We start from the raw sequence: 26,404 nt of genomic DNA on the forward strand, positions 1-26,404 counted from the left end.
TGCCATATTACATGGTATAGGTGAAATGGATTTGCAGTCAAGAGCAGCTATGCCACTAGGGAAATTGTTAATCCTACAAGATATAACTTGACTGCCATGGAAAGATCCTGTATTGGTTAAAAATACACATCCTTAAAATTCTAAATCAATGGGAGTCTAGGGATAAGTGCTGTTTCCATAAGAGAATATCTTAGTCTTTTCTATTATCAGTTCAGCTGTCAGGCACCTTGTGTCTTGGTGGGCCAGAATCGGGTAGATAATTGGAACCAGCTTGAGATGCCAAGTGGAAAGTTATCCCTTATAATCACCATATATAGTACCAGCTATAGTCTTTCCAGCAGAAAAATTCTCATCAAAATAAGGAAATCGTTATTCTTTCCAACACATTGTGGATAACATTATTGATGTAAGCTAGACTTCTGACTACCTGTCATGATGGAGAGGAATAGGGGTGCTGGAATGAGAGAAATCCACATCATAATCCTTATCTACTACTTCCTAGCTCTGTGACTTTAGGCAGTTAACCTTTCTAAGTTTGGTATCTGCATCTAAAAATTACAGATCTTAATAACTACCAGATGACATCATTGTGGTTAAATGGTGCAATGTATATAAAGCCCTTAGCACTCAGTGTGTGCTTAACAAATGGTTACTATTATTATTTAGAAAAGTATGAAAGCAGATGACTGATTGAATTAGTAGGACATGTACATGCTTGGCTGGAGAATATCTGCTACTATCTCCTAGTAACTTAAACTGTAGAAATGTTTAAATTGGTTCGAAAAACCCTCTCTTTTTACAACTCTTAATTTTGAAGAAACTGCAATTAATATTGATTATTCTTTCTTTAAAAATATTGATTATTCTTGAATGTATTAGACTCTAATTGACTATCTGGCCAAAAGTAAATAAGTAAATAAATAAAAGGAAAATTCTATGCTTTGTGAAGCAATTCCCAGGAAAGGTGGTCTTGGATGACAATCAACATATACTGACTTTCAGTGTTATGATTGTTTCCGTTTTTAATTATATTCCTGTGTTCATTCCAATGCATGCACACACACAGCCTCAGTCAATGTAGTTTATTCCCTGAGTTACTAAGTCAGGGATGGCTAGCTCTTTGTATAGTGCAAGTTGCTTCATGGGCATCCATGGATTCAAGAATAATGAAGAAGCACTTCACACAGCTTTGCTTGGGGTATGTTTTTCACACTCTAGTAAACTCACTACTTTAGTCCAGGAAGCACATGTGCCCTAGCATCACAGAACTTGTTGCTCATGACCTGCCATTATCATGTGATAATTCAAAGTCATTTTTGCTCTATGGCATTATTTTCACAAGCAACAACCTATATTACGTTGGGCAGACCATGAGGTTTGGAGCCTATAGTGGAAGTTACAAGCTGTCCACTCAATTTCCCTCTTCCTACATTTACCAGACTCCCTACAGTTAAGTGTGCTTATGTGGCATTTTCTCAAATGCAACTTGAGTAGGAATAAGGAATATCACTCTAAACCTGGCCTATATAACCCCCTAGTGTGTTCTTTCATTTTCTCTCACACATACAATAGTAAGGATCTAGAAAGTTATGGAGCCACAGGAGGAAGGAATTTAGGCCAAATGATGACTCAGTGATGTGACTCAAATGATGTGCATGGGACCCTTATGTGAATGAGAAGTAAATAACTACTGTGGTAAGCCACCGATAGTTTGGGGGTTAGTGTCACCGCAGCTTAATCAAACTAACACATAATCAATAGAGTTACATCCAAATCTGATATTTAACTTTTATTAGATACATAGGGTTGGGCTATTCACTTATCCTCTCTGAGCCTGTTATTTTGTGTAAAATGTGGATATAAAAGTAGCTACACCACAAATTATTATTAGGATTTTAGATAAGGTATATTAACCACCTAAGTTAAAGCTATGTAAAGCCATTTTTCCTTTTGTTTTGCCTCCAGGAGCACAGGTTTGGATTAATCATAGTCTTTAGCCACAAAGTACTCTCATCACTGGCTCACGAATGGTTGTCCTTATTTGGCTGTTTGCTTCTTTGTTTATACTTATTTGTTTTTTAAAAATACAACTACTTAAACATTCACCACTCAATATAAGAACTAGAATTTTGCTTGAAAGTCCCCTTTGGCTACTCCATTAGGAGTAGGTCACAGTTATCTAGCATGGCCAGATGTCAGATGATAGAAGATTGTTCTTTGGTTGTAGGGCTTTTAATCTGTACAGTTAAGTCTACTCCAGCTCCTCTCCCAATGTGATTAGAGTCCAAAGTAAAATAGCAAAGTGACATAACAGAACCTTTAGCTTAGTAGATGGTACCATCAACCTCTCTCTCACAGTGATCAGGTCAAATTCCCTATCTACCACTTGCAAGCGCATAATGATGTGAGTGAATGGCAGAATTTGCCACATGACATGAGTGTTCATGTTTGCAGGATCACCGTCCATCATGGGGCATAATCAGTGTGCTGGGGTCAAACCCTTGAGGTTAACCAGTAGTGGTGTCACCTTAGGTACTTGACCGATGCTGGTTTCCATGGTGCTTTGTAGGAGGCCAGCTCCATTTCTGGGAGATCAGCTTGCAGTGGATTGGTCTTTAAAAGTTAATCTTTACCTCTCAATCCTATTCATCTAAATCTTTCCCAATATTTGGTAATTGTCAAACATTAACATTTTTATTTTTATTATTTTGCCAGTCAACAGGGTCTAAAGTGGCATTTTATATTGTAATTTGTATTTTCCCAATATCTGGTGAAATTAAATCTCTCTTTGCACATATATTGATTGGTAATATGTTTCCTTTAACTCCAAGTACTTGCTTATGAATTTGGTCATTTGTTATTGTGTTATTTGTGCTTTCCTTATGATTTCCAAATGTTCTTTATGTATCGTTATTAATCTTTTATTGGTTATACATGTTAAAAATATCTTCTTCCAGTTTATTATACAAATTTTCATTTTCTTTAATGTGTCTTCTCATTAGTAAGTGGTCTTGATTTTAATGTAAATTCATCCATTTGTTTTCCCCTATATTGGCGCATTTTGTGTCTTAAGAAACCCTTCTCTACTTTAAGGTCAGAAGGAAATTCACCTATATTCCCTACTAAAATGTTCCGTTTTTTGACATTTAGATCTTTAATCCATCTGGAATTATTTTTGTGGGGCTGGCAGAAATCTAATTTTATTTTTTCCTATATGGATAACCAATTTGTAGTGGCTTTTCTATTACATCATTGGTAATCTCTGGAATTTGAGTTTGACATTCTAGGGTTAAACTCATGCATGGACAGAATGGACCACCACATCCTTTCTTCCCTGAGACAGACAAAGTCCCCATTATTACCCTACCGAGATGGGGAAGGTTCTCTCCTCACCAATTCTTTTTTTTTTTTTCTTTAGAAAACCTGATTTAACTTTCTTTCTTACATTTTTCTTGGTGGCAAAATTATTTGATTTGCTTTGTTCTAAGCCATTTCTCTTAAGGAAGTTCTTTCAGGGTGATTTCCATGGACCTGGCCATATATTATTGTCCCCCCAAACCTCCCTTCCTGTCATTAAGTGTTATATGTCTTAAGTGTCACGTCTCCTTCAGTGCAGGTTTCATCATTGACATTCAAGGGTCACTTTGAAGAAAGTATAGGCTTTAGTGTTCCACACAGTTGGGAAAGAACATACTGGGTTTTGAGTGAAAGGCTGCTGAGCTGGTTTTGTGTGCATGGCATACATGTACCCAATAGAAGGGGCAGTGTTTACTGGGTTCTGTGGCCTTATTGATGAAATCCAGATCTCTGTGGTTAGCAAGAACTCGTGGTTTTCAATGACAGTTCTCTTCAGGGAGAGAGGTTCATTCTCAGGAAGGAGTAAAAATACTACTTGACAAAGTTAACATATAGTCTTGTTTTGGTAAACTTTCGAGCCACATAAATACTGGCTTTTTTTTTGCCATCAAAGTCGATTCTTATTATTTTTAAACTGTGTCTTACTGAGTAAGTTTCTTAAGAGGAAGAGTTTCCCAGGATCACAACTGCAATCTCTCATTTTTATTTAACAGACTTTTGCACAATTGGCAAGTAGAATTGATATAATCCTCGATAAGGGAGTTACTATAGAAACCCAGTAACATAGAGAGAAAACATTTTATTTTCTGTGCTTCAGAAGGGAAAAACCAATCCACGTTATTATCCGCAATTCCTATTCGGCATACATTCCTTCATCTGATTCTGCAAACCAATGTTGCTGTTGAGTCAGAGTCTGTGGTTAAACCGAAGGCTCAAGCTAACAGTGCGGTCCCTTACAGTCACTTCACAATGACACACTGCCGACAAACATAGGCAGTTACTTTGGAACAACATTACTTGTAGATCCGTACCAGAACTCCTAGTAATAGAGCAACACATAATTTGTCCACGAAGTGTTTAACTAAAGAGTTGCTGAAATCTCATTTGTCAAGATTCCGGAATGTGATCTTGTGAGCACAATTTTCTGAATGGTGGTGAAATATTCTAGTTTCATAGTTGCTATGGGTTTGAGAAAAGCCTGTTCAATTCATGTCAATTCAATTCAATCCAACTATAGTGGCTGAATCCCTAATACACAATAGGTCGATTGTACTGACTTTATTGAGCACCTATAAGTAGACGGCACTGTGCCAGGGAGGTAATGAGAGGCCATTTTGCTGCTTTCATAAGGAGACTAAGAACTTATTGACAGCAAGCAATAAAAATCCCTTTGACTACCTTAAGCAAATGGATTTAGTAGAATTTCAGGAGATCATAGCATCAGAATTATTTTGTCTGTCATTTATAATGCCCATATGAACAAATCACCATATAAAAAAATTTATATAGCTACAAATGACTTAAATGTACACTTGTCATTGTGCACTTGTCCTTTTCTCCATATATTCATTTTTGTAATATGTATGACAAAATAAACATCAATAGTTTATAATGAGCACCTGGGTAGCTCAGTAGGTTAAGTGTCCAACTGTTCACTTCAGCCCAAATCATGGTTCTCATGGTTCATGAGATCAAGCCCCACATTGGAGTCCATACTGACAGCACAGATCCTGCTTGGGATTCTCTCTTTCCTTTCATCTCTTTGCTCCTCTCCCATGTACACACCCTTTCTCTGTCTCTCTTACTCTCTCAAAATAAATAAATAAACCTAAAAATTTTGTAAAAACAATTTTGAGTGTATGCATCCTTGTTTATACCTTTTGGAATCCAGATAAAAAATTTGAGAAAACATGGGTAATGGTGTATCAATGTTATTACCCTTGAAATAACTTGAGTAATATTACTGAAGATCTAATGAGCATGGGACATGTTGTAGAAAATTAGTCTTTTGTGGTTTTCTTCTGTGAAAAATCTCTTGATTTGTACCATACATTAAGCATTTATATTTGGTTTGTCTCAGAGCTAGTGAGATCGCTAGATAGGAGTACTTGAATAAAGTGTTGAAATATTCAGCAAGCTGGAATCTACAGTTTTGATAAATCCCATAGTTGGCAATGGAGTTGTATTAGAGATCACTGATTTCTAGTGCAAAAGGATTACCTAGCCAAGGCTTCAAATTCAAGATATTTATCAAAAGTGTCCTCAAATGCAATAAAAGTGTTAGCGCATTTTTTAAAAAGGTTGTAAAAAGATAAGGCTTAAGAATGATAGAAACCAATGTATAACCAAATAATATAATATGATATAACCTAATGTAATATACATTGTAATAGATATAATAGATAATATAGTATATAAATTGTGAACTATAATATATGAAGTATAATGTGTAATATACTTTGCATTTATTGTGTATGTGTGTGTATATATATATTGACATATATATACACATATAGATTAACATATATATATATATATATATATATATATATATATATATATATCAATCTACATACATCAATCCAGAGGCCCAAAATGCGGTAAGCTTGGACCATTTGACAAATATCTATATTATTCTGTATGCTGGTGATATTGCAGTGACTGTCACTCTGTTCTCCCCTATCATAGGAATGGCTGCCCCTGAAAACCCAAAATCTTCTGATTGACTGAGATTTGATCATAGTCTTATATTGGCTGAACCAGAGTCTGGTCCACAGTTGGAGGTAGGTATTTTCAAGCCAGGAATTACCTTTCCACCAACTTTAAATACAATGGGGAGAAGGTAATTTCCCTCAAAGAAATTGGCTGACCACTGAGAGGAGAGATTATGTTGGGAACTGCCTACTGCAGACAAGATGAACATTGTCAATGTTGCATAGAGAAGAAGGAAGATGAAGACCAATAAGGGACCACTGAATTCAGAGATGAATTAAAAGACCATTATTCTTGGTGAAAGATGAGGGTAACCATGAAGGACTCTCTAAGAACACACAGGAAGTGAAATAGGATGGCCACAGGGAGTTAAACCATAAAACAGACACTAAGTTTGATGGATAAAAGATGGGCAGAGTTATGTTAAGAGAGACAGATTCCTGGCCAGGCCAGTAAGACAGGATTGAAACCTGACTGAAGGCATTACCTTATCAAAGGAAAGAATGTGTCATTCAGAGGGGATGTTGGCTAACAAAGGAGAAGCAGAGAGACACAAGCCAGAGAAGCTAGCTAGTGCCCAGATTAGATGATATAAACATCCACTTTTCACAGGCAGATACCTCCTTATCCTGGAAGCAGACACACTGGAGTCATTAAACATTCCAATCACCAGAGTTGACTATAAGACATCCAGTTCTTTGCCTACCAAGGTACCTTCTGATAAATTGGCTTTCATGTGGCTTTTCTACTGGGAAAGAACACGCAACAGAAAAAATTGTTCTATTTCTCTTTCTAAACACATATCCTGGGTTATACATTCACATCAGCAGGAGTCATCATCCCAAACATAATTAACTCTGAGAAACTGATAAAACCAAGTTTATGAGTAACTTTTGAGAAATGAGTTTCAGTGAAGAGACGGTTGGCTAAAGCCAGACTTCAGGGGGTTAAAGCGTGAAAATGTCTTAATAATAACACTCATGTATACTTTTGTAGTGTCTTAAAGTTTGCAGAACACTTTCACTTATGTTATCTCATTTCACTATTTTGTGAGGGAAGCAAGAATTTCAAAACCCACTTGAGAGTAGGGATGTTGGCATTTAGAGATTATATGATTTTCACATGAGAAGTGTGGAGAAAGACCTATATCTTCAACCATGTAGTGTTTTCCCTTTGCGCTATATTTCCTATAATTTCTTAAGCATTGTGGTGATCACTGTGGGATTGTAAAAGGTGGGTGAGACACCATTCAGTTTGCTCAAAGAGCAAACAGTGGGATAAAGCTACGTGCTTACATATTTTATTTTGTGTTTAAGCTTTAAGAGGGAACAAATCAGTTATTTGCTAACCCAATATAAGCACCAGAGTTATGATGGAGAATAGGCACAGATGATCTTGGCTCTCAACAATGCTTCAAATATAGAAGGTATTGGGTGTCTACTTCGTCTTTGCTTTGAGGTCGAGGGGCTTAGAACACCATATTATTGAATGTGTTTGACTATACATAGTCCCAGGGACATTGTATGAATTATTTCACAAAATTCTCTTGACCACTTTATAAGAGAACTTTGCTAAATCAGAATCTTTTCAGGAGGCTGTCAGCTCACTTATCATTTTCTTTGCAGATGTCTCTTTCCCTGGACAAACTATAAACTCCATGAGGGCAACTGCTAGCTGTCTTGCATGGAACCTAGCATGGAAGGTGTTCCGTAATATTTCTTGAATTGAATGGAAAGAACCTGTCTTTTAGAGATAAATAGTTCAAGTTCCCAATTTCTAGAGATTGCAAGTGGTGAATCAAGATTCAAACAAAAATCCAAATGAGCCCAGAGTCTGTGTTTACTTGTTGAACTGAATCTTGTCTCTCAATAGATTGAGTTATAGTATCTTTCTGTTCAAACTCAACTCAGAGTTCTATAACCATGAATTTCCCTTCCATTTATGCTAACAATTTATTCTTCTGCTAAAACAGACAAAACTAAGCTTTGAACAAAGATCAAAGGAATGATTTAAAGAAAAATTTAAAAACAGATAGAAACCCAAGATGCATGTATATTTTCATAGACAGTACATATATATGCATGTATGTATATATGCTTACATGTATATTATTTACATGTATATGTAAATATATATGCATAGATGTGTATGTATATGTTTATGTATACACATATATATATTTATATATGTATTGTATGTATGCGTGTATGTGTATAAAACCAACATTTAAAAATACATAAAAGTATAAGGAAGAAAATTGAATTATTTAATTTTGCCACCCCTCCCATATATATTTTACACACACATTGACATCAGCTCCATTATTTTCTGTTTTCATTTTTATTCTTTTCTCTTTTTGATCTTCATTTTCTTATCTTCATTGTTTGACTTTATTTTTCTTTTAATTTTTTAACATTTATTTATTTTTGAGACAGAGAGAGACAGAGCATGAACGGGGGAGGGTCAGAGAGAGGGAGACACAGAATCCGAAACAGGCTTCAGGCTCTGAGCTGTCAGCACAGAGCCCCACGCCGGGCTTGAACTCATGGACTGCGAGATCATGACCTGAGCCGAAGTCGGCCGCTTAACCGACTGAGCCACCCAGGTGACCCCATTGTTTGGCTTTAAAGGAAGGGTCTTGGCTGCTTACCAGCCCTGAGACAATGTGTCTATAGCATTCTGGCTTTGGACCTCTTTGGAGGTCCTCTTTGGACCCAACTTTGGACCTCTTCTGCTTTTCTCTTTCTAGCAGGGAAATATTTTCTAAGAAGGAGGAAAAGGGTATTTCCGTGTTCCTCTCTTGCTGACTTCCTCTTTTAAGAATTCTTTCTTTTTCTATGTAAAAAAATTCTCAAATGGACTCTGTGCTTAGGAAACATAAAATGCTTTCTTAAAATTTGTCCTCACATTTAGGAAGAAGCATTTCTTCAAATTGAGAAAGAATTTTCCCTTTAACTCCGATTCCTAGCAGAGGAATAGGGCAGATTCCACATCTTCTTTTTCTGAGCAATTTTTGTAAAATGAATTTCTGATAATTCAGGGGATTCCTTAATTAATTAGTAGTTGGATCCTTAGAAGGTTGCTCTAAAAATAGCTTTGAAAAATATTCTAAAATCTGCCACCACAGAAAGTTTAGTGATAATGTTACTTATATGAAAATAATTAATTGAACAGTAACTAGAAAGAAAATAATCCCCCACTCTCCTGCTGGACATAACGTGAAGATTTTTTCAAAACAAGCCTTATCTTCTCTGACTTCCCTCCCAGTTCTAATCCCCTCATTAAAAACTGTTACGGGCAACATATGGAGCACCTGGGTGGCTCAGTCAGTTAAGTGTCTGACTCTTGGTTTTTGTTCGGGTCATGATCTCATGGTTTGTGAGTTCAAGCCCCACATCAGGTTCTGCACTGACAGAGTGAAGCCTGCTTGGGATTCTCTCTGCCTCTCTCTCTACCCCTCCCCCCACGAGCTCTTTCTGTCTCTCTTTCTCTCAAAAATAAATAAATAAACTAAAAAAAGTTACAAAAAAACTGTTACAGCAATGTCTACTTCTCAGCTCATTTGTCATAGCTGCAACTATTCATCTATTCACTTAATCTACAAGTATTTATTGAGCATTCTGCACTGCGTCAGGCATTGTTCTAAGCACAAAGTTCACAGCAGGAAGCAGTATAGCGAGGTCCCTGTTCTCTCACGGTTTTTTTCCTGTTGGGGGAGGCAACAGAAAAGTAAAGAAAATAATTTTAGGTAGTGATTAGAGTTTTAAAGAAAATAAAAAAAGCAGGATAATGTGAAAGAAAGAGAATGTGGTAGATGTTTACCTTAGATAGGATGTATTTTAGTTATCGCTTTATAACAAATGATCTCCATAGTTTGTGGTTTAAAAAAATGGCAATTTAAATTTTTCACAGTTCTGTGGGTTGACTGGGTTCAGCTGGGTAGATTTCCTGTTTCACATTTGAGATGTGGTTGCTCATGTGGCCACATTCAGCTGGGAGACCCTTTGGTCCTGCCATGATCAATGTGGCCTCTCACCTTCCTGGGTCTCTCTCTGGGATCCTTCATTTAGTAGTCTAGCCCAGTGTTCCTCACACTATGGTGGATAACTTCTAAGAAACAAGGGTGGAAGCCAAGCCAACAAGACTTTTAAAGTTTGAGCCCAGACTTGCCACAGTGTCACTTTCAACATAGTCTATTGGTTAAAGCAAGCAAGATTCCAGGGGAATCCAGGGGCATCCAGATACCAGGGGATAGAAGTAAATGCCACTTTCAGATGAGTGAAGCAATAAAGAAATGGGACTATTTCTTTTTTTTTTAATTTTTTTTCATGTTTGTTTTTGACACAGAGAGAGAAAGACAGAGCATGAGCGGGAGAGGGGCAGAGAGAGAAGGAGACACAGAATCTGAAACAGGCTCCAGGCTCTGAGCTACACAGAGCCCAATGTGGGGCTTGAACTTACAGACCACGAGATCATGACCTGAGCCAAATTTGGATGCTCAACCAACTGAGCCACCCAGGCGCCCCAAGAAATGGGACTATTTCTAATTCATCAGGAGGTAAATGATTATTTGATTACTAACTTGTTTTATTAGTCTTTCAGCTCTGAGAACCTATTGTTGCTCACTGTTGCTACACAGGTGTCTAGAACTGCTACCAAAAATGAATGACAAAGTCAATAAATACTAGGGAAAGATGAGAAAAGCAAACATTTGGTTCATGTTACCTCCTACCCATCTTGTAATCATGAAAGGTGTTACATTACAAATCATAGAATTTTTTTCCTTGAACTGTAATAAGACCCTGATATCCACTTGACACAGTGATCCCAGTAATTTTTACCAGTCAAGTTGTTATGCATCATATCAGAATTGACAGGAGCCTCAGAGAAGGCTTTAGGGAGGTAGAATTAGCTGGGCTTGGAAAGATATATAAGGTTTGAAAAAGTAGAAAAAAGAGACCAAGGCCTATATGTTCCTTTAGATGGATTAGAACAAGGTGTCCTTTCTTGGCAGATGAATAAAAAAGAAACAAAAGCCAAATAACAAAAAGACAATCTCTTCCTTCTGGCTGGATGCATCCCCTTGGGTTTGTGAGCAGACAGAAAGTTATGTGTGAAGAAAAACGAGCCCCTTTCTTCAGACAGATATATTCCTGGTCCAGGGACTGTGGCTTCACTTAATGCATTTATGGGTTTCACCAACTTCTCATGGTATAAGGCAATTGTGAGAGGGTATTTGGGTAGGAGCAGTCTCAGGGAGACATAAGTGAAGGTTATGCTTGAGTTCTTCATTTTCAACTCCAGAGCTCCTCTTTCTTATAAGCAATGGTCTTTCAGGTTGAAGATTCATACCTACAGTTCTTTATTTTAGGACCAGTTGATTCTACCCTGCTATCAGCTGGGTTTATAATGATGACTAGCAAGTATCCAACAATGATTATCTTTCCTCCATGTCAAAACCACCCAGTGAAGAATGAAAGCTCCAATCAACCAGATGTTTTGTCTACACAATGCCAAACTATTAGTTAGACTAAATCAACACCTCTCATCCCCTTTAATTGTCTTGCCAACATGTAGGGGAAGCCCTAATGAAGAGAAAGACCAGAAATCCAGTCTTTTTGTCTATGGAGGCCAAGGAAATAAAATTAGCCTGTTGCTAGATGCTTTCACTTTTCAGTCAGATGTTGGGGCTTTATAACCATGATATTATATGAAATATATGAATTTGCATCAAGATGCCTAGAACACTCTAGTGTCTCTATGTGCTAATATATTAGACAAACTTTTATGATACACATCTTGCTAAAATTCTATTTTCTTTATGCCTTGAATCCTATAATAAATTCATTACCTTTGGGAGGATTTTAGTATGATATTCAAGATCCTAGTCTAACTACTACCAATTCCTGGTCCCAATACATCGTTATGTTTTACATGTTATAAAACAAGGGTTTCTCAACCATGATCTATTGACATTGTGGGCCAGATAACACTTTGTCATAGTAGTTGTCCTATGCACCATTGGATGCTTATCAGCCGCCTTGGCTTCTTCAAAGACTGATTGCTATATGTCATTTTACACTTCATAAAATGGTGTAGCACCCATGCCAGACCATATACCAAGCTGAATTCTCTCATTTGGTCTTCTTCAAAATCCTAGGCAGTTTCAATCATTTACCACACACAGCCCTGATAACAAAAGGAAGAGCCATGATCAGTGCATGTCAGGCTGTGTCCGTGAGTCTCTCCTTAATGCTGTGTTAAAGTTTATAATGGTTTAGGAGATATTATCCATGAGATAGTTTGATTTGGTTGCATCTTCCTGTTATTGAAAGATGGAGCACCTGGGAGAAAAAGCCAATTGAATTCCCATCTTCCCTGTGTATTTCCATTCCAGGGCTTTCATTTGCTTTTAATGACTTTCTCAGGCCTTCCTCTTGAGAGTGAGACCTTCCAGGGCTGAGCTCAACCCAAACATGAAACTTTTGGGAAAGGGTTAGGAAAGTCTGTTCATCTGTTTTTGTAGAAGAGGGAAAAAAAGATATAAAGTACCTTTTCTCCCATTCCCAAAATAACTTAGTGTTTGGGCTTTCAAATTAGCATGTGGTCAGACCTTTATGAGAAAGTCCAGAATTAGTTTAAAAAGGCTTGAATTTAAGATTCCCCTTCTCTCCACTTACTGAGCAGAGTCATGAGCATGAACACACTGCTCATCAGATATTGATGAACTTGTGGAGGAATAGCCTGTACAGAGTGGTCCACAGTGGCTTCTTTGGGTTCTCCTTTGGGTCTTTCTCCTTCATTTTTCCTTTGGTTCTCTACTCCACAGGATCTTCTCCAAGTTTGTTATTCATTCTATAAAACTCCCTTATTAACACACAACCGGGGGTTCATTCATTTGTCCATTTAAATGTATTTTGAATTCCTAAGGAGTGCTAGACACGGTGCATGGAGTTTTATGTATATTATTTCATTTATTCACCCCAACTGTACTTTGAGGTTGGTATCATCATCACCAATTTCCATAAAAGAAACCCAGGGTGTGGGGAGAATAAGTAAACTGCCCTTGGACATTAATTCTGCAAGTACAGAAGAGGTTCAACCCAGAGGTTTATCTGTTGGCAAGCACATGCTTTTAGCCACTGCAAATCATTATTTCTTGTAAAGCTAGGAGATGTTGGTTATTGTTTAAATTACAAAAAGAAAGTTTGGAGGAACTTGGAATATTGATCTTGTCCAAAGGAGCCAGATCTTTGATTAACTTGAGATGGAAAGGAATAAATGGGGCTGTGGGTTCCTGAATGATGGAAGACACATGGGGAGAGATGTCAGATCAAAATACAGAACTTCCTAAGAGCTGAAACTCTCCAACCGATGAATGCAGTCCTACAGAGAGAAGGGAGTGCCCCATAATTTGAGAAGTGCAAGCGTGGGCTCTATAATCACTTGGAAAGGCTGTAATATTATAGGGAAGATTCAAGCAGCTGATGACCTGGTGAGTATTGAGCTTGGCCCTCTTGGCTGTGATTCTATGACATCTTGGCCTTAATACCATGAATTTATATGACCCAGAATAGGTTTCTTCACCTGTTTAGACTTCAGATTCTCCATTGGTGAAGGTTATTTCTAGCTCTGATGTTCTCAGCTCTCAGGGCCAAAACTATATGTAAGAATATAGTTACAAGTACAGTTTATTACTATTTTAACCTGACAGAGGTTAACATAATATTGAAATCTTGGGTTTCACTCTCAGGTTGGCTGGCTCAATCCTGGAAACTTGAGCCTGGGGTCAAGGTTCTCTCTTGCTAATTTTCTCTCATTTCTTTCTCAGTTAAATCCAAAGTTTGTTTTATTTAGCTCCTTGGTCACTGAGGAAAAACTTTCTCCAACTGTTCCTGAACTCCTGACTTAAAGACCTCCTGGTACTTCCAGAATTAGGTTTCCCTTAGAGAAACCTAATAGATAGAACAGCTCAGAAGAGACTGGTAGTCAGAGAAGGGACTTTGGCAAGGCTGGAGATCTGGGAAGAGACAACAAAAAGAGTTGGCTTAGGCATCAGGTGACATTCTAGAGAGGTAGCTGAGCAGTTTACAAGCAATACTTGTGAATGGTTGTTGCAAAGATTACCTGTGTTAAATATATGTGACACTTTCAGAATAGTGTGCTGGACACGTGGTAAGGAGTGTAAAAATATTGTCTATTGTTTCATTGCCAGTACCATTATTATTGCAATTATCACCCTCTGAATCTAGTTCAGTGATTGCACATACTACGTACCCAATAAATATTTGTTGAATGAATACAAAATGAATGAACAGTCCCTTGGAAAAATAGTTTTTTAATAATGGTTGAAAATCAAAGTGATGGCTACGTGTTTGGTAATGGTAAGGTTTTTACAGAGGAAATGGGAAAGCCCTGTAAACTCTGACATCCTGTTAATATTACGTCGTTATTGTGAACTGTCAGTCCAGATTTTTCACTGTGATTCTTTTTATGGTGAAACTCTCGGAAATTATAGGGTCTATGGAAAATGTGATTGTGGGATACGTATTTATCATTAGTCTGGCCTTTGCCAATTTCTAAGCCTGAATGAGTTTTTGTTTGAGCCAAACAGTTAAAAATCATTATACTTCTGAAGTTTTCCAAGTGACCAAAATGCCTCTAATTAGGAAAGCAATATTGCTTATTCACTCCCTATATGTATTGCTCATTATATGCATGTATCACTGGGCCAACACGTCTGCTTTCATATTGAAGAGGATGTAGATTCAAGTCTTTGCTGGGCATGAGTTGCAGGGGTCACCGTGCCCTATCCTGAGTCCTTGTTCAGCTGAGCCAAGGCCCCTTCCCTTGCAGCCTGGGTAGAGGTTGCAAGGGAAGGAGCAGGCAAGTTAGAGAATTACTGAGCTGCCTTCTTACTTTATAAAGTCTTCAAAACTACAGATGTTCCCCAGCTACTCCCACTGAAGCCCACTTAAATGTGTGGGCGAAACTAAGGCTTGGATCATTCCAGTCTACCAGCACCGGCAAGCCCATGACCTGGAGACTCTAGAGGCCTACCAGGCAGTTGGGGACAGCAAATCACACAGACAGAGTCTGGGGTTACGTAAAGAGACTCATGTTTTCACCCTACCGCTTTCCATATCAAGGTCACCGCAAATGGGATCTCGCCTTCACTCTTGTAGGCCCAACAACTGAATTTTTCCAAGGTACCCAGAGCCAAATATGCAATTGGTGCTCAATAAATATTAAGAATTAATATTCCAGGGCACCTAGGTGGCTAGTCGGTTAAGTGTCTGACTTCAGCTCAGGTCATGATCTCACGGTTAGTGGGGTTCAAGCTCTGCATCAGGCTCTGCACTGACAGCGCAAAGCCTGGAGTCTGCTTCGGATTCTGTCTCTCTCTCTCTCTCTGCCCTTCCCCCACTTGCACTCTGTGTCTCTCTGTCTCATGAAAATAAATAAATGTTTTAAAAAATTTTAAAAAAGAAGAATTAATATTCCTACTGTTTCTCACCTGTAGCCCTGTTGCCAAGTTGTGAGAGTTCTTTCACTCTAGTTACCTGTATCCTGAAATTCCCATTTCATGCATCTCACCCTCATGCTGCAGGCAAAGAGCAAAGGCACTATTAACATTTGGAAAGAAAGGATAAGTAAGATTTCTAAGTTATTTCCTGCTTCAGAATTCATTCTCTTGGCCCAAATAGCAAGGAATGTTTGCAGTGTAAACACGTGTACAGTAGCATCTCTTACATGAATGGGAGAAAATGCCTTTTGGCTTTGGAGGTTCCTGCCTAGAATTGGAAGGAAGGTCCATACTGGTTTGTGGAACATACATAGAAAGTCTAAGTCTTATTTGAAATACATTTTTAAAAAATTTCAACCTTTTCAAAAGGTTGCCCCTTCTGAAAAGACAGTCTTCAATGAGCTACACATGGTCAGACAGTGTGGGATTAGTGGCACTTTTGCTGAAGATTATAGTAACTCCTTTCCATACATGGGCTTATCAAATCTTCACAAAATCCATGCAAACTATGTGTCATAATCCCCACCGTACAGTGGGGAGAACTGAGTTACACAATTTGCTTAGATTCTGCAGTTAATGAATTGCAGAGGCATTACGGGAAACAGTTTTCTGCCTCTATTTCCCACATTCCTAACAGCAAGAAGAGGGAGAGAGAGAGAGAGAGAGAGAGAGAGAGAGAGAGCGCAAAGGAGGAAACAGGAAAGAAGGAGCTTGGCTAAGGCAAGGGGGAGGGGGAAACCTAGGCAGAAGAAAACTGACACTTTAGGGGTAGGCAAAAATATCATTCAGAGCAAAGCAAACCCACTAGGTTTTCTGCTCTTTATAATTTAATTTGTAGTAGAATCATGTGGAAAATGTTAGTGGTTGACTTAGTGGGACTGCCAGCAAAGCATACATTTTGAAAGTTGAGTGGAGCGCCCACATTTGCTTGGTCTTGGAATGAGCACTGGGCAAAGATCAAAGCAAGACAAGACGTTCAGGAAACACGTTTCTTTAACTGCCTGCAGGAGGAAACTTTTCACAACTGGAAAATGTTCCCCATTACTGCCAATCTTGGAGCATGGAGGCTTTACCTCATTAATCATAACTGTCAGGTTCCTCTCTGTAAACAGCAAACTGTTGACACACAAAATATCTTCTGTGTGTGTGTGTGTGTGTGTGTGTGTGTGTGTGTGACGAATAGCAAAAAAAGGAAATGGTGCACTGTATAAGCCTTCTGAGAAAATGCTTCCTAGAGTCAAAACAAGATGCTCTGTGCCTTTACCAAATACATGGCAATGCGAAATTCTGAAGTTATCAGAAAGCCTCAAGAGAAAAGTTTTACATTTAGATATAGTGTATCTACTTAAAGCTCCTGTGAAGAAAAATTCAGAGATGCAATGATGATGCTTGAGATCATTAATAAAGGGAAGATAGATATCTAAGCTTTAGTGCAATCACAGTTGTTTTTGTGTACTAGTCTATTATGTGAGGCATTCCTGTGGTTGAGCGTAAATCTCCACCTTTGCTGGTGTGTAATTCCAGCCCATCAAGTAGGTTAGACAGGGCTTGGACTGGCGGGCCAGAGATGGGGCTTTGAGTCACAGGGGTCAGCTGGGGTCCATATATTTCCTGATGTAGCCAGGGGAGCAGCTGAATTCCATTCCTACATATCCAACCACCTTGGTGGGGGCAGGGAAGATCAAGAATCTGAGAGAGTCAGTGCTGTCAAATCCAAAGTTTGAGGAAGAGAAGAAATGGAGCCAAAGAGTTATAGAATTGAGAAGATTGAGAAGGATGACATTCTTCTTGGACAAAAGCAACAATGGGACATGCAGAAGATTGAGGCCAGTTCCTGCCACCTTCACCACTACCACATTTGATCAAACCTCCATCATCTTTCGTCAGCATGACCTCATAGCCACCTAACCAAGTGGCCCTCCTGCTTCCATTCTTGCTTCCCTACAGACAATCTTTCCCAGAGTGTCTTTTTTGGGTAAATCAGATCATATCACTCCTCTCTTTAGACCTTCAGTGAGTTGCAATTCAAATGGAAATTGGATCATTGAAATTTGGGTAAAATCCAAATATTATTCATTAACACTCATTTATATTAGTTACATATGCATATATATGCTATCCAAATATATCATCTCCTTAGATCTCCTGTGCATTAAAATCATAACAATATCCAAATTTCTTATGATGGCCATCTGATTTCTATATTACCTTGCTCATTTCTCCTAATTTCAAATTCTTTAATCCTTTCTTTGATTTACTCTGCTATAGCCCCATTGCCCCCCCCCCCCCTTCTTAAACATATAAAACTGTCTCTGCTTGAAGGACTTTGTACTTACTGTTCTTTTACCAGGAACGTTCTTTCCTGTAACATGTACATTCTTGGCCTTCTACTCAAGATTTAAGGCTCTGTTCAAATATCTCTTACTTCCTCAGAGAGATCTTCCTTAAGTATCTTAACTAAAATAGTACATATCACTGCCTGACATTCTATTATATATATATTTAGTTTATTCCTTATAACTTATCCCCCCTAAAGGAGTCCTAATGACTCATTCAATTTGCATATTTCAATATCAGATCAAGGAAAGCATGGATTTTGTCTGATTGCTGTATCCTGAACAGTGCCTGATACTCAGTAGGCATTCAATGAATGTATTTTGTTCCAATTTTGGCATACATGCTGCTGAAGAAAGCACTCAGTGAATGTATTTTGAATGAATGAACAGATGAGTGAAAGGCATACCTGTAAGGTAAGTGGTGGCTGGACAAGAATTCCTCATATCTGGCTTCATTCCTGACTGAATAACTTTTCTAGCTGTGAACATTGAGCTCCCATTCCAAATGGTGACCATCACCAAATGGTGAACACCATGAACTGTCCTGGCCAGTTCAGCACCTATAAATATGCATTATCAAATATGATAGTACATGGGAAAGTTCTTGGAAAATAGAATATTTAGCAAGAAGCCAGTTGTCCTTAGGCAAAAAATCACAGAGCAACACATGCACGCATAAGAAGATACCTCACCCAACTTAAAATCAAGCAAAGAAATAAATTCTTTGAGAAAAATTGGGTTTGTATATTTTTAACTAAGGAAATCATATAAGGAAAATGTTCATTTTACAGGCCATTTAGAATAGGAAGGGAGTTAAGAAATTATGTGTCTAGTGTCCTGCCTTCAGAAAGTAGAAGCAACATTCGTGGTTATTATATCTGTAGAGGAGACAGACCGTCTGTATTGGAACCTTGACCCCATTCTTGTCTGGCTGTGAGACCTTGAGTAAGTCACTTAACCTTTTTGTGTCTCAGTCTCCTATCCAAAGAAAATAGAACATCTGCCTGAAACATAGCACTGGGAGGATTGTATAAGATAATGTACTGAAAACATTTTGTTTAATATTTAATAAATATTAAATATTTATCATTTAATGATATCAGCTGTTTAATAAATATTGGCTATTATCTTCATTTTACAAACAACAGGATGGAATTTCAGAACATTTAAGGGATATGCTTAAAGTTGCACAGCTAATACATGGTGGGGCAAGATCTAGAATCCAGAATGTCTCCTTCCTGAAGCACACTGGGGAGATTTAAGCATTTTTAAAAGGTCTATGCTACTGAGCATATTTAATAGCTAACAAAGACATTTACTACAAAATAACGTATTACTAGAATATCACTTTCACCTAAAGAAAAATGTTGTTAAAGAAAATGAAGATATGTTTTTTAAAATACTGAAAGAATAAGTACACCAAAATGCAAATAGTGCATGTATGCTGGGGGGAGTTTGAGAATATGAATGATTTGGCCTTCTTTGTGTTTTGCTGTTTGCATGTTATTAGAATATAATAGCTATGACTTGTATAGTTGGAAAAATGTTACTTAAAAACAGAATAACAATAATGACAGCAACAATGAAACCCCTGTATCTCTTGAATGTGTAATCATACCAAATCCTTATTTTATTTATACTGCTTTCCATTTCCCAGACAATTAATTCTAGTTTGGACTCTTGCTAAACTCCCATAGAAGCTGGTACATATACCAATCTTATATGCTGCCATGTTCTGATTCTTTATTTAGGTGTCCTTTTCCTCATGTGCCAAATTCCATTTTCTATCCTGAGTACCTCATCTAGTGGCCCTTTCAAAATGTTGGATGAATGACATATCCATCAGGATCCTTACTCTGGAGATAGTATTCCTAAAGACAACCCCAATGCCAAAATCTTGAAGATGATTCGCATAATCTCATTCTTGATATTAGTGAGTTATCATTATGCATTTGCATATTCTAAGACTTAGGTCTCCAGTTGTTTTTCCTTTCATATGAAAACACTGATTAGCCACAGGTAGCATTTATTATCTCATAAGCAATTCTTGCTCCTTATCAAGAAGATTTTAATAATCATCCTCTGAAAAATGTACGAAGGAAATTTGAGCATATTACCCTTTCAGGTGATTTCATATTGTTAGTGGTTTTCATGAGCATTTTTATTACCTGCTAAAATAGTTTACAGTCTAAGTTTCGAGGCTGCTCTCAGAAAGCTTTGAGCCTATTTCCCTAGCAGAGTTATAAACAAGTTTAAAAGGCAACGGAAAGTATGTTAAGTATGGGACAGCCTCCCACAACACACCTCCACCAGCGGGCTTCCACCAGCTTCTGTGAGTGTGGCTTTGGTTGCTGCAGAGGCTCTCATGGCCTGGTGTCCTTTATCAACAGACTCTGGATAGATACCTACGGAATGTTTCAAAGTAGGTATGCGGAAATTTTCACATGGTCTGATTGGGAGAGCGGTGAGGAGTGGCATTTAACAATGCATCGCACAGAGACAGTATCAGTAAGGAATTCTGTAAACATGGGAGCCACTCAGCTTCTGACCAACGACAGTCAGACATCTGAGCTGCTAGAGGATGTAGGTTGACTGGCCTATAAGGACAACATTTGCAGTGGATACCTGGTGGCCCCAGTGAACCCCTACCCTCCACCCACACTCTTATTTGATCTATGTTCCGCTAGATAATCATCAGTTTGAAAAGTGAGAATATAAGTGGAGAATATAAGACATCACCCAGTTCTCACCTGGAGAACATAACCTAGGCTTTCTGGGCCTCCTTTAGAAAACCAAAGATAATAATAATACCAGTAATAATAGTAAGTAACATTTATTGAGGATTCACTCTGTGTCCAGTACTGTTTGAAGCACTGGCATAGGTTAATTCTTTTTCTCCTAACACTTTCCTTACAGAGTTTGTTGCTAGAATTAAGAGAAGTAACTCAGGCCCTGACTGATAATATTGAGTTCTCAGAAAAAGTTAGCTGTTTTTTTGTTGTTGTTTTTGTTATAAGTAACTACAAATTATAACAATAACAAGAAATTCCTCCTACTCCAAATAAAACTCCACAAGGCTTTTAAGAAGTTTTAGTTAGATTAAGTCCCAAGGCTTTGTAATATCCCAGAATTACCTACAACCTCACTCAGTACCTGACACGTATGAAATGGTTGACATTTATAAAAATAATGAGTATCTTAAGTTGTACGGGTGTTTTGTAAGGTTTCTCATGGAAGAAAGCATGTAGTTTTCTTTAGATTCTCAAAGTATTATTTCACGGTCTAAGAAATAAAGGAGCACTATTTAAAAGATTGTGTCACCTCGAGATTAAGGAGGTCCTAATAAGCATAACAAGGAAGTAGGGAGGAAAGGTCTAAGTGGGGCTGGCTCCCCACTGTAAGAGGATTTGGAAAAGCCTTGTGATGCTAGCCTCTGGGTTGGTAACAAGGACAGATCACTCCCCCCGACCTGGAAATTCTCATTTGCCCTCTAGGGTCATTTACATAAGACTCTGTGGGATTACTGGCTGTACATCTAGCCTTGAATGGATGATTCAATGTCAGATAATTTCGTTCTGGTTTTGCAGGAATCATAGAATGTTCACACTGGAAAGAAGCTCATACATAATCTGTTTCAGGGTTTTCAAATTTGTAGCACATGTGCCACTGCTCTCTGTGCCCATGGAAGGCATTTCTAACTGGGGACAGCACTCTTTACATCTGGGCCTTTTAAATCCTTAGCACAGTACTGTACGCAGCCTTTAGGGACTGATTGAAATCAGCATGCACAGGAGACCAGTTTTCCAGCCATATCACCTGCTTACTGTTCTCCTATCCCAGACGGGAAAATCGAAGAGATGACATTTAATGTGTCTATGGATTAGTCTTGGATACTTGGAAGTGAGTGATGGGGATGTTTTGAGATATTAAGTGTGGTGACAACAAACTACAATCATTTAAGTGCCAAAAGTCATCTCCTGTTTTTTCCCCTCATCTTTCATAGAATAAAGAAGAAAACCCTTTTAAACAATCATTTACCCTCTCCCCACACACCACTACAGAGGCAGCTAAAAGCAGACCCCTGAGTGATGAAAAGAAATTACAAATGATTCTTTCAAGTATTATTCCATGTGTTTTCCTTTTTTATTTTAAATAATGAGGTAGCGATGCAAAGGTTCAGGTCTCAGACCACTCCCTCTCATCGCTCAGCATCCTTGAAAAGAGCAATGTGGAAAGTTCTGTACTTAAATCTAAGAGACCTGGAGCTGTTACAACAAGCTGATGATCAGTCGCTTTCTGGGCCTCAGTTTCCTCTAGAGTAATAGGAGGATGTATTGGAAACATCATTGCAATAGGAAACTGGATTCTTTGTGCATGAGAGAGAAAAAAAAAATTGTTCACTGTTGAACAGTAGATTATGCACATATTTATTTTTCTGTGTGTGTGTGTGTGTGTGTGTGTGTGTGTGTGTGTGAAAGGAAAGCATATTTAAGATGAGAGTGAGGGGCTGGGGAAAGACATGAAATAAAGTGCATTTCCACCTTTTAAAGTCATTGATCAATGACATAGACCTGGCTTCATAATTATTAAACATCATTACAATTCCTAGAACTTAGAATGGAATCCTCCCTCTGCATTCTGAGAGCATAAAACTTATGAGACTTGTCATCAACTTTTCCAGTTGGTGCTGCAGAAAAAACTGGAAAAAGTGGAGTTTTTAGGCAGACCAGCAGAGATCAACTTCTGGCAAGACCCAGATTGTTTTCTTTTGAACATGGGTAAGGGTGGCCAGGGTAGGGAGGATTGCCAACTACATAGCCATCCCTCTCCCTTCTTTGTCACATACGTTGAGTAAACTGGCTTAAATCCCACCCTTCTCTTTCCTCTTGCACTGACTCCTCTTTGCAATACAAAAGTTATGGATATCAATTAGAAAATAAGCCAGCATTATACGAGAACATATTTATTGGCTGAATAATAAAACTTAGTTCAGGAGTTATTAGAATTAGAATCCCCCCCTACTTGAAGTACAAGTTTCCAGTAAGCAAACAGAAGAAAACCCCCAAACCAGAACGAATACATTGGTAAGCTACAACATAGGCATTTGGGGGTGTGTTCAAACAATCGACTTTTTTTTTTTAATGGACTGTAGCTCTGAGGACACAGGCATGCAGTGAGAGACACAGCAAGTCAGCTTAGCAACGTGAGTGTGTACCCCCCACAAAGCTTGCACTTCCTCAATGTGGCCACTTCAGCTTACACACACTCACAGAGGCACCTCAAACGTCTCCCTGCAAAGGACTATTTGCATATAGCTTCCAGCCAATACTCTTACAAAACCCCCCACAAAAATCCAAAAAACTAAAAACAAAACCTTGAAGACCACGGTTAATAAATTAAGAGAGAAAAAGAGGAGAAACAGGCATCCGCTGGCAGGCAGGCCGCACAGCACCTCAGACAACTGACAGCTTTCAAAGCCCAAGAGGGAAGGCTGAAGGTGAAAAGGAACCATGTGCTCTGCTCTCTGGGTATTTTCTCCAGGATGGGGAAGGTTAATCACTCCCTCCTGCATAAACCGTGTCCTTCTAGACGTGGCGGAAACAGGTGTCTGTGCAGAGTTAGAAAGTCCTCTAAGAAAGGCGGGAGGCATGGCTTTAAATCGGTCTTTCCAAGTAACAAGTCAATAGCAATCCCATAAATAATGTACAAAAACAAAACAGCTCGGCCCTCGCTTATTTCTTTTTAAAGATCACTTCAGATGATTCTCCAAGTGCAAATCCAGATATAAAAAATAATAAGTATAAGGGAGACGTTAGCCCCGGCTTCTGTCCCCACCCTCCACAACGGGGCTGATTTGATGCCCTCTCCCAGGCAGCGCGCCCTCACACCTACACTTTAAGATAATCATTTTTCAGCCGACCCAGCCGGGTCCCATGGCTCCGGATGGTGAGGGCCAGCAGCTCGTATTTGTCCCTGAGCCCCACAGAGATGTCGAGTGTTTCCTTTAGCAGGGACCTGGTGTGGACCAGCATCCCCAAGAAGTCCTCGTTGAGCCTGCTCTCTTGCCGGCTGTCCTGTTCCTGGCCCTGCTTAAACTTGCTTTCCAGCTCAGTGAGGGACTTGTCCGAGTTGGAGTAGGCGTCCCCGATCTGGTGGGACTCCCGCCGCAGGTACTTGCCATAGCTCTCTTCCCCGTCCAGGTCGTAGGAGATGCTCTTGCTGATGCCCTCTAGGACACGCCCAGCATCCTCCACCTGGCGGCCCAGCACGGTGAACTCCTCCCGAAGGCTGAGGCTCAGCAGACTGCTGGCCTGGCTCCCCTCCCCCTGGGAGCAGCGCCGGTGGTCACTCACCCTGAAGAGCAGCTGGCACTTCTCGGGGTCATCATTTTCTTCATAGTCCCCGTCGGGCACGAAATAGTGGTGCAGGGTCCCATTGGACATCTCCGGATAGAGAGGGCCATCGAAGTAGCCCTGACACAGGTGGCAGAAGAAACCCATCCAGAGGAACTTCAGCAGCACCATCCTGGATAGGCAGGATGACAGGGGACCCCTGGAGAAGACTGTTCGCCCAGGCACGATGGAGGGGAGGGGGTCCCCTTGGCAGTCAGTGCCTCCCTAAGACGGCGACAGCCTCGGTCCCCGCCGGCTTGCTGCACCCTGGCCCCGCCTCCCCAGCAGGCTTCATGTGGCTGTCACCAGCGCCTGGGTAGCGCAGGAGGCGCCCCGGCTCTGCGCTCCTGCGCTCTAGGCTGGAACTCAGCCGGGTCAATCCAGCGGGATCGAGGGCAGGAGAGGGAAGCCCTCCTCCAGGGCGCTGGCAGGCCGCGGACTCTGCTGCCCCACTCTCTCTCCGAGTTCCCCCTTGCTCCTGAAAGATGGAGCCTGTGGCTGGAGAGAAAGACTCCGGCCTTCTGATACTATTTCAACCTCTGCACTGGGTGGGAATGCGGAGCTTTTCCTTTGGCTAATGATATCCTGAGGATCTCTCTGCTCTCAAATTACAGCTGGTTTCGTCACTTGGAAGCCAGGGAACAAGTTTGGAAAGAAACCTCTCGCCAGGTCTCTTGTATTAAAGGTACAGGATCTTTTTTTTTTTTTTTTTTTTTTTTTTTTTAAGACTGGAAGGGAAACCTTGCAAAATAGAATTTAACTTGAAGGAGAAAACGGGAACAGGGTGAATAGAATTCCCACCACAGAAAGATCGGTTTGCTATTAACATATGGGGGGGGGGGAGGGTGATTACCCTGCAGGAATACTGCTTCACATTTTAAATAAGTACCAGTTAGATTGGATTTGTTAAGTATGCTTATCATTATCATTTTCAAAGTTTGTGACTTTGAAGGCAAATTTGCCTTGTAAGACATGGCAGTTTTGTTTGGAAATGGTTAGTTAAGTAAAATTTTTAATAGCAATACTTGGGAAACAATAGCAATATAGAATACTGATTATTGCAGTAATCAGCTGCTAGTCTGTACAGGAACAAAAGCTGAAAATGGAATTTTGCCGGTTTAATAAGTAAGTTAATCACTGAGAGGATGGTTTAATCTTATGAAAAACCATCCATGCTAAGCTTCTGCATTGCATCTTTAGCCTAACACCACTATTGTCTCTTTTGAGATACTTACAAGTTTTTGAAGAATGTAGGGCTGGCACTCTTATCTCCATTTTCCAGATGGAGAAACCTAGGGGCACAATGGGAAACAAATTGTTTACAGTTACAAAGTTAGATTGTAGCAGAACCAGCACCCATTAAGTCACAGGGTCTTTTCATTTAATTTAGAAAAAAAAAAGTATTTTTTTTCACAAGGCCATTTTAGTTTATGATCTCTGAGTTAATTAGAAAATTGCCATCCATCAGGCTAACTCATTTGTTCAAGAAAATTTATTGAGCATTTACTATATGCTAGAGTCTAGTTTATTTTATTTTAAAATTTTTTTTTATCTATCTATTTAATGTTTATTTATTTTGAGAGAGAGTGAGAGAGCATGAGTAGGAGAGGAGCAGAGAAAGAGGGGGAGGGAGTGCAGAGCCCAACACAAGGCCCAGGAAACATGAGATCATGACCTGAGTGGAAATCAAGGGTCAGACAATCAGGAGTTGGCAGCTCAACTCACTGAGCCCCCAGACACCCCTAGAGTCTATTTTAGATAGTGCTAACAGAGCTGTGAGAAAAAAAGGAGACAAATACTTGCCCTTGTGGAGCTTACATTCTAGGAAATTGAGAGAAATTAAATAATATAAATAAATAAGATATGTTGTACGTTGGCAGTGATAAGGTTGGAGAAAAGAAAGGGAAAGGATGGGAAAGTGGAGGCAAAATTCCTATTTTCATAGTTCTTTCCTTTCTGCCTTGAAATATAGCTGAAATACTCCTGTGATCTGCCTGTGTTAGTACTTATCTTCCTCTCCAAGTCATAAGGGACTGGTGTCATTCAGAGCTACAGTGCCATACAATTCTCAGACTGTCATA

The 26,404-nt window shown here is 39.3% G+C and overlaps 1 protein-coding gene across 1 annotated transcript; it reads right to left on the reverse strand.

Annotated features, from left to right (window-relative positions):
• Nucleotides 1-22,841: 22,841 nt before the first annotated feature.
• Nucleotides 22,842-25,950, reverse strand: FIBIN (fin bud initiation factor homolog). Its single transcript, XM_049649062.1, has one exon. It carries the CDS (start codon nucleotides 24,453-24,455, stop codon nucleotides 23,820-23,822), a length of 636 nt encoding a protein of 211 aa, XP_049505019.1. The 5' UTR covers nucleotides 24,456-25,950; the 3' UTR covers nucleotides 22,842-23,819.
• Between the last annotated feature and the right edge of the window lie 454 nt (nucleotides 25,951-26,404).

The sequence above is a fragment of the Panthera uncia genome, chromosome D1 (assembly GCF_023721935.1).
Source record: "Panthera uncia isolate 11264 chromosome D1, Puncia_PCG_1.0, whole genome shotgun sequence".
Taxonomy (NCBI): domain Eukaryota; kingdom Metazoa; phylum Chordata; class Mammalia; order Carnivora; family Felidae; genus Panthera; species Panthera uncia.

Bases quoted from the DNA above. Each gene is read 5' to 3' on its own strand.
- FIBIN (XM_049649062.1), bottom strand. From the start codon at position 24,455: ATGGTGCTGCTGAAGTTCCTCTGGATGGGTTTCTTCTGCCACCTGTGT.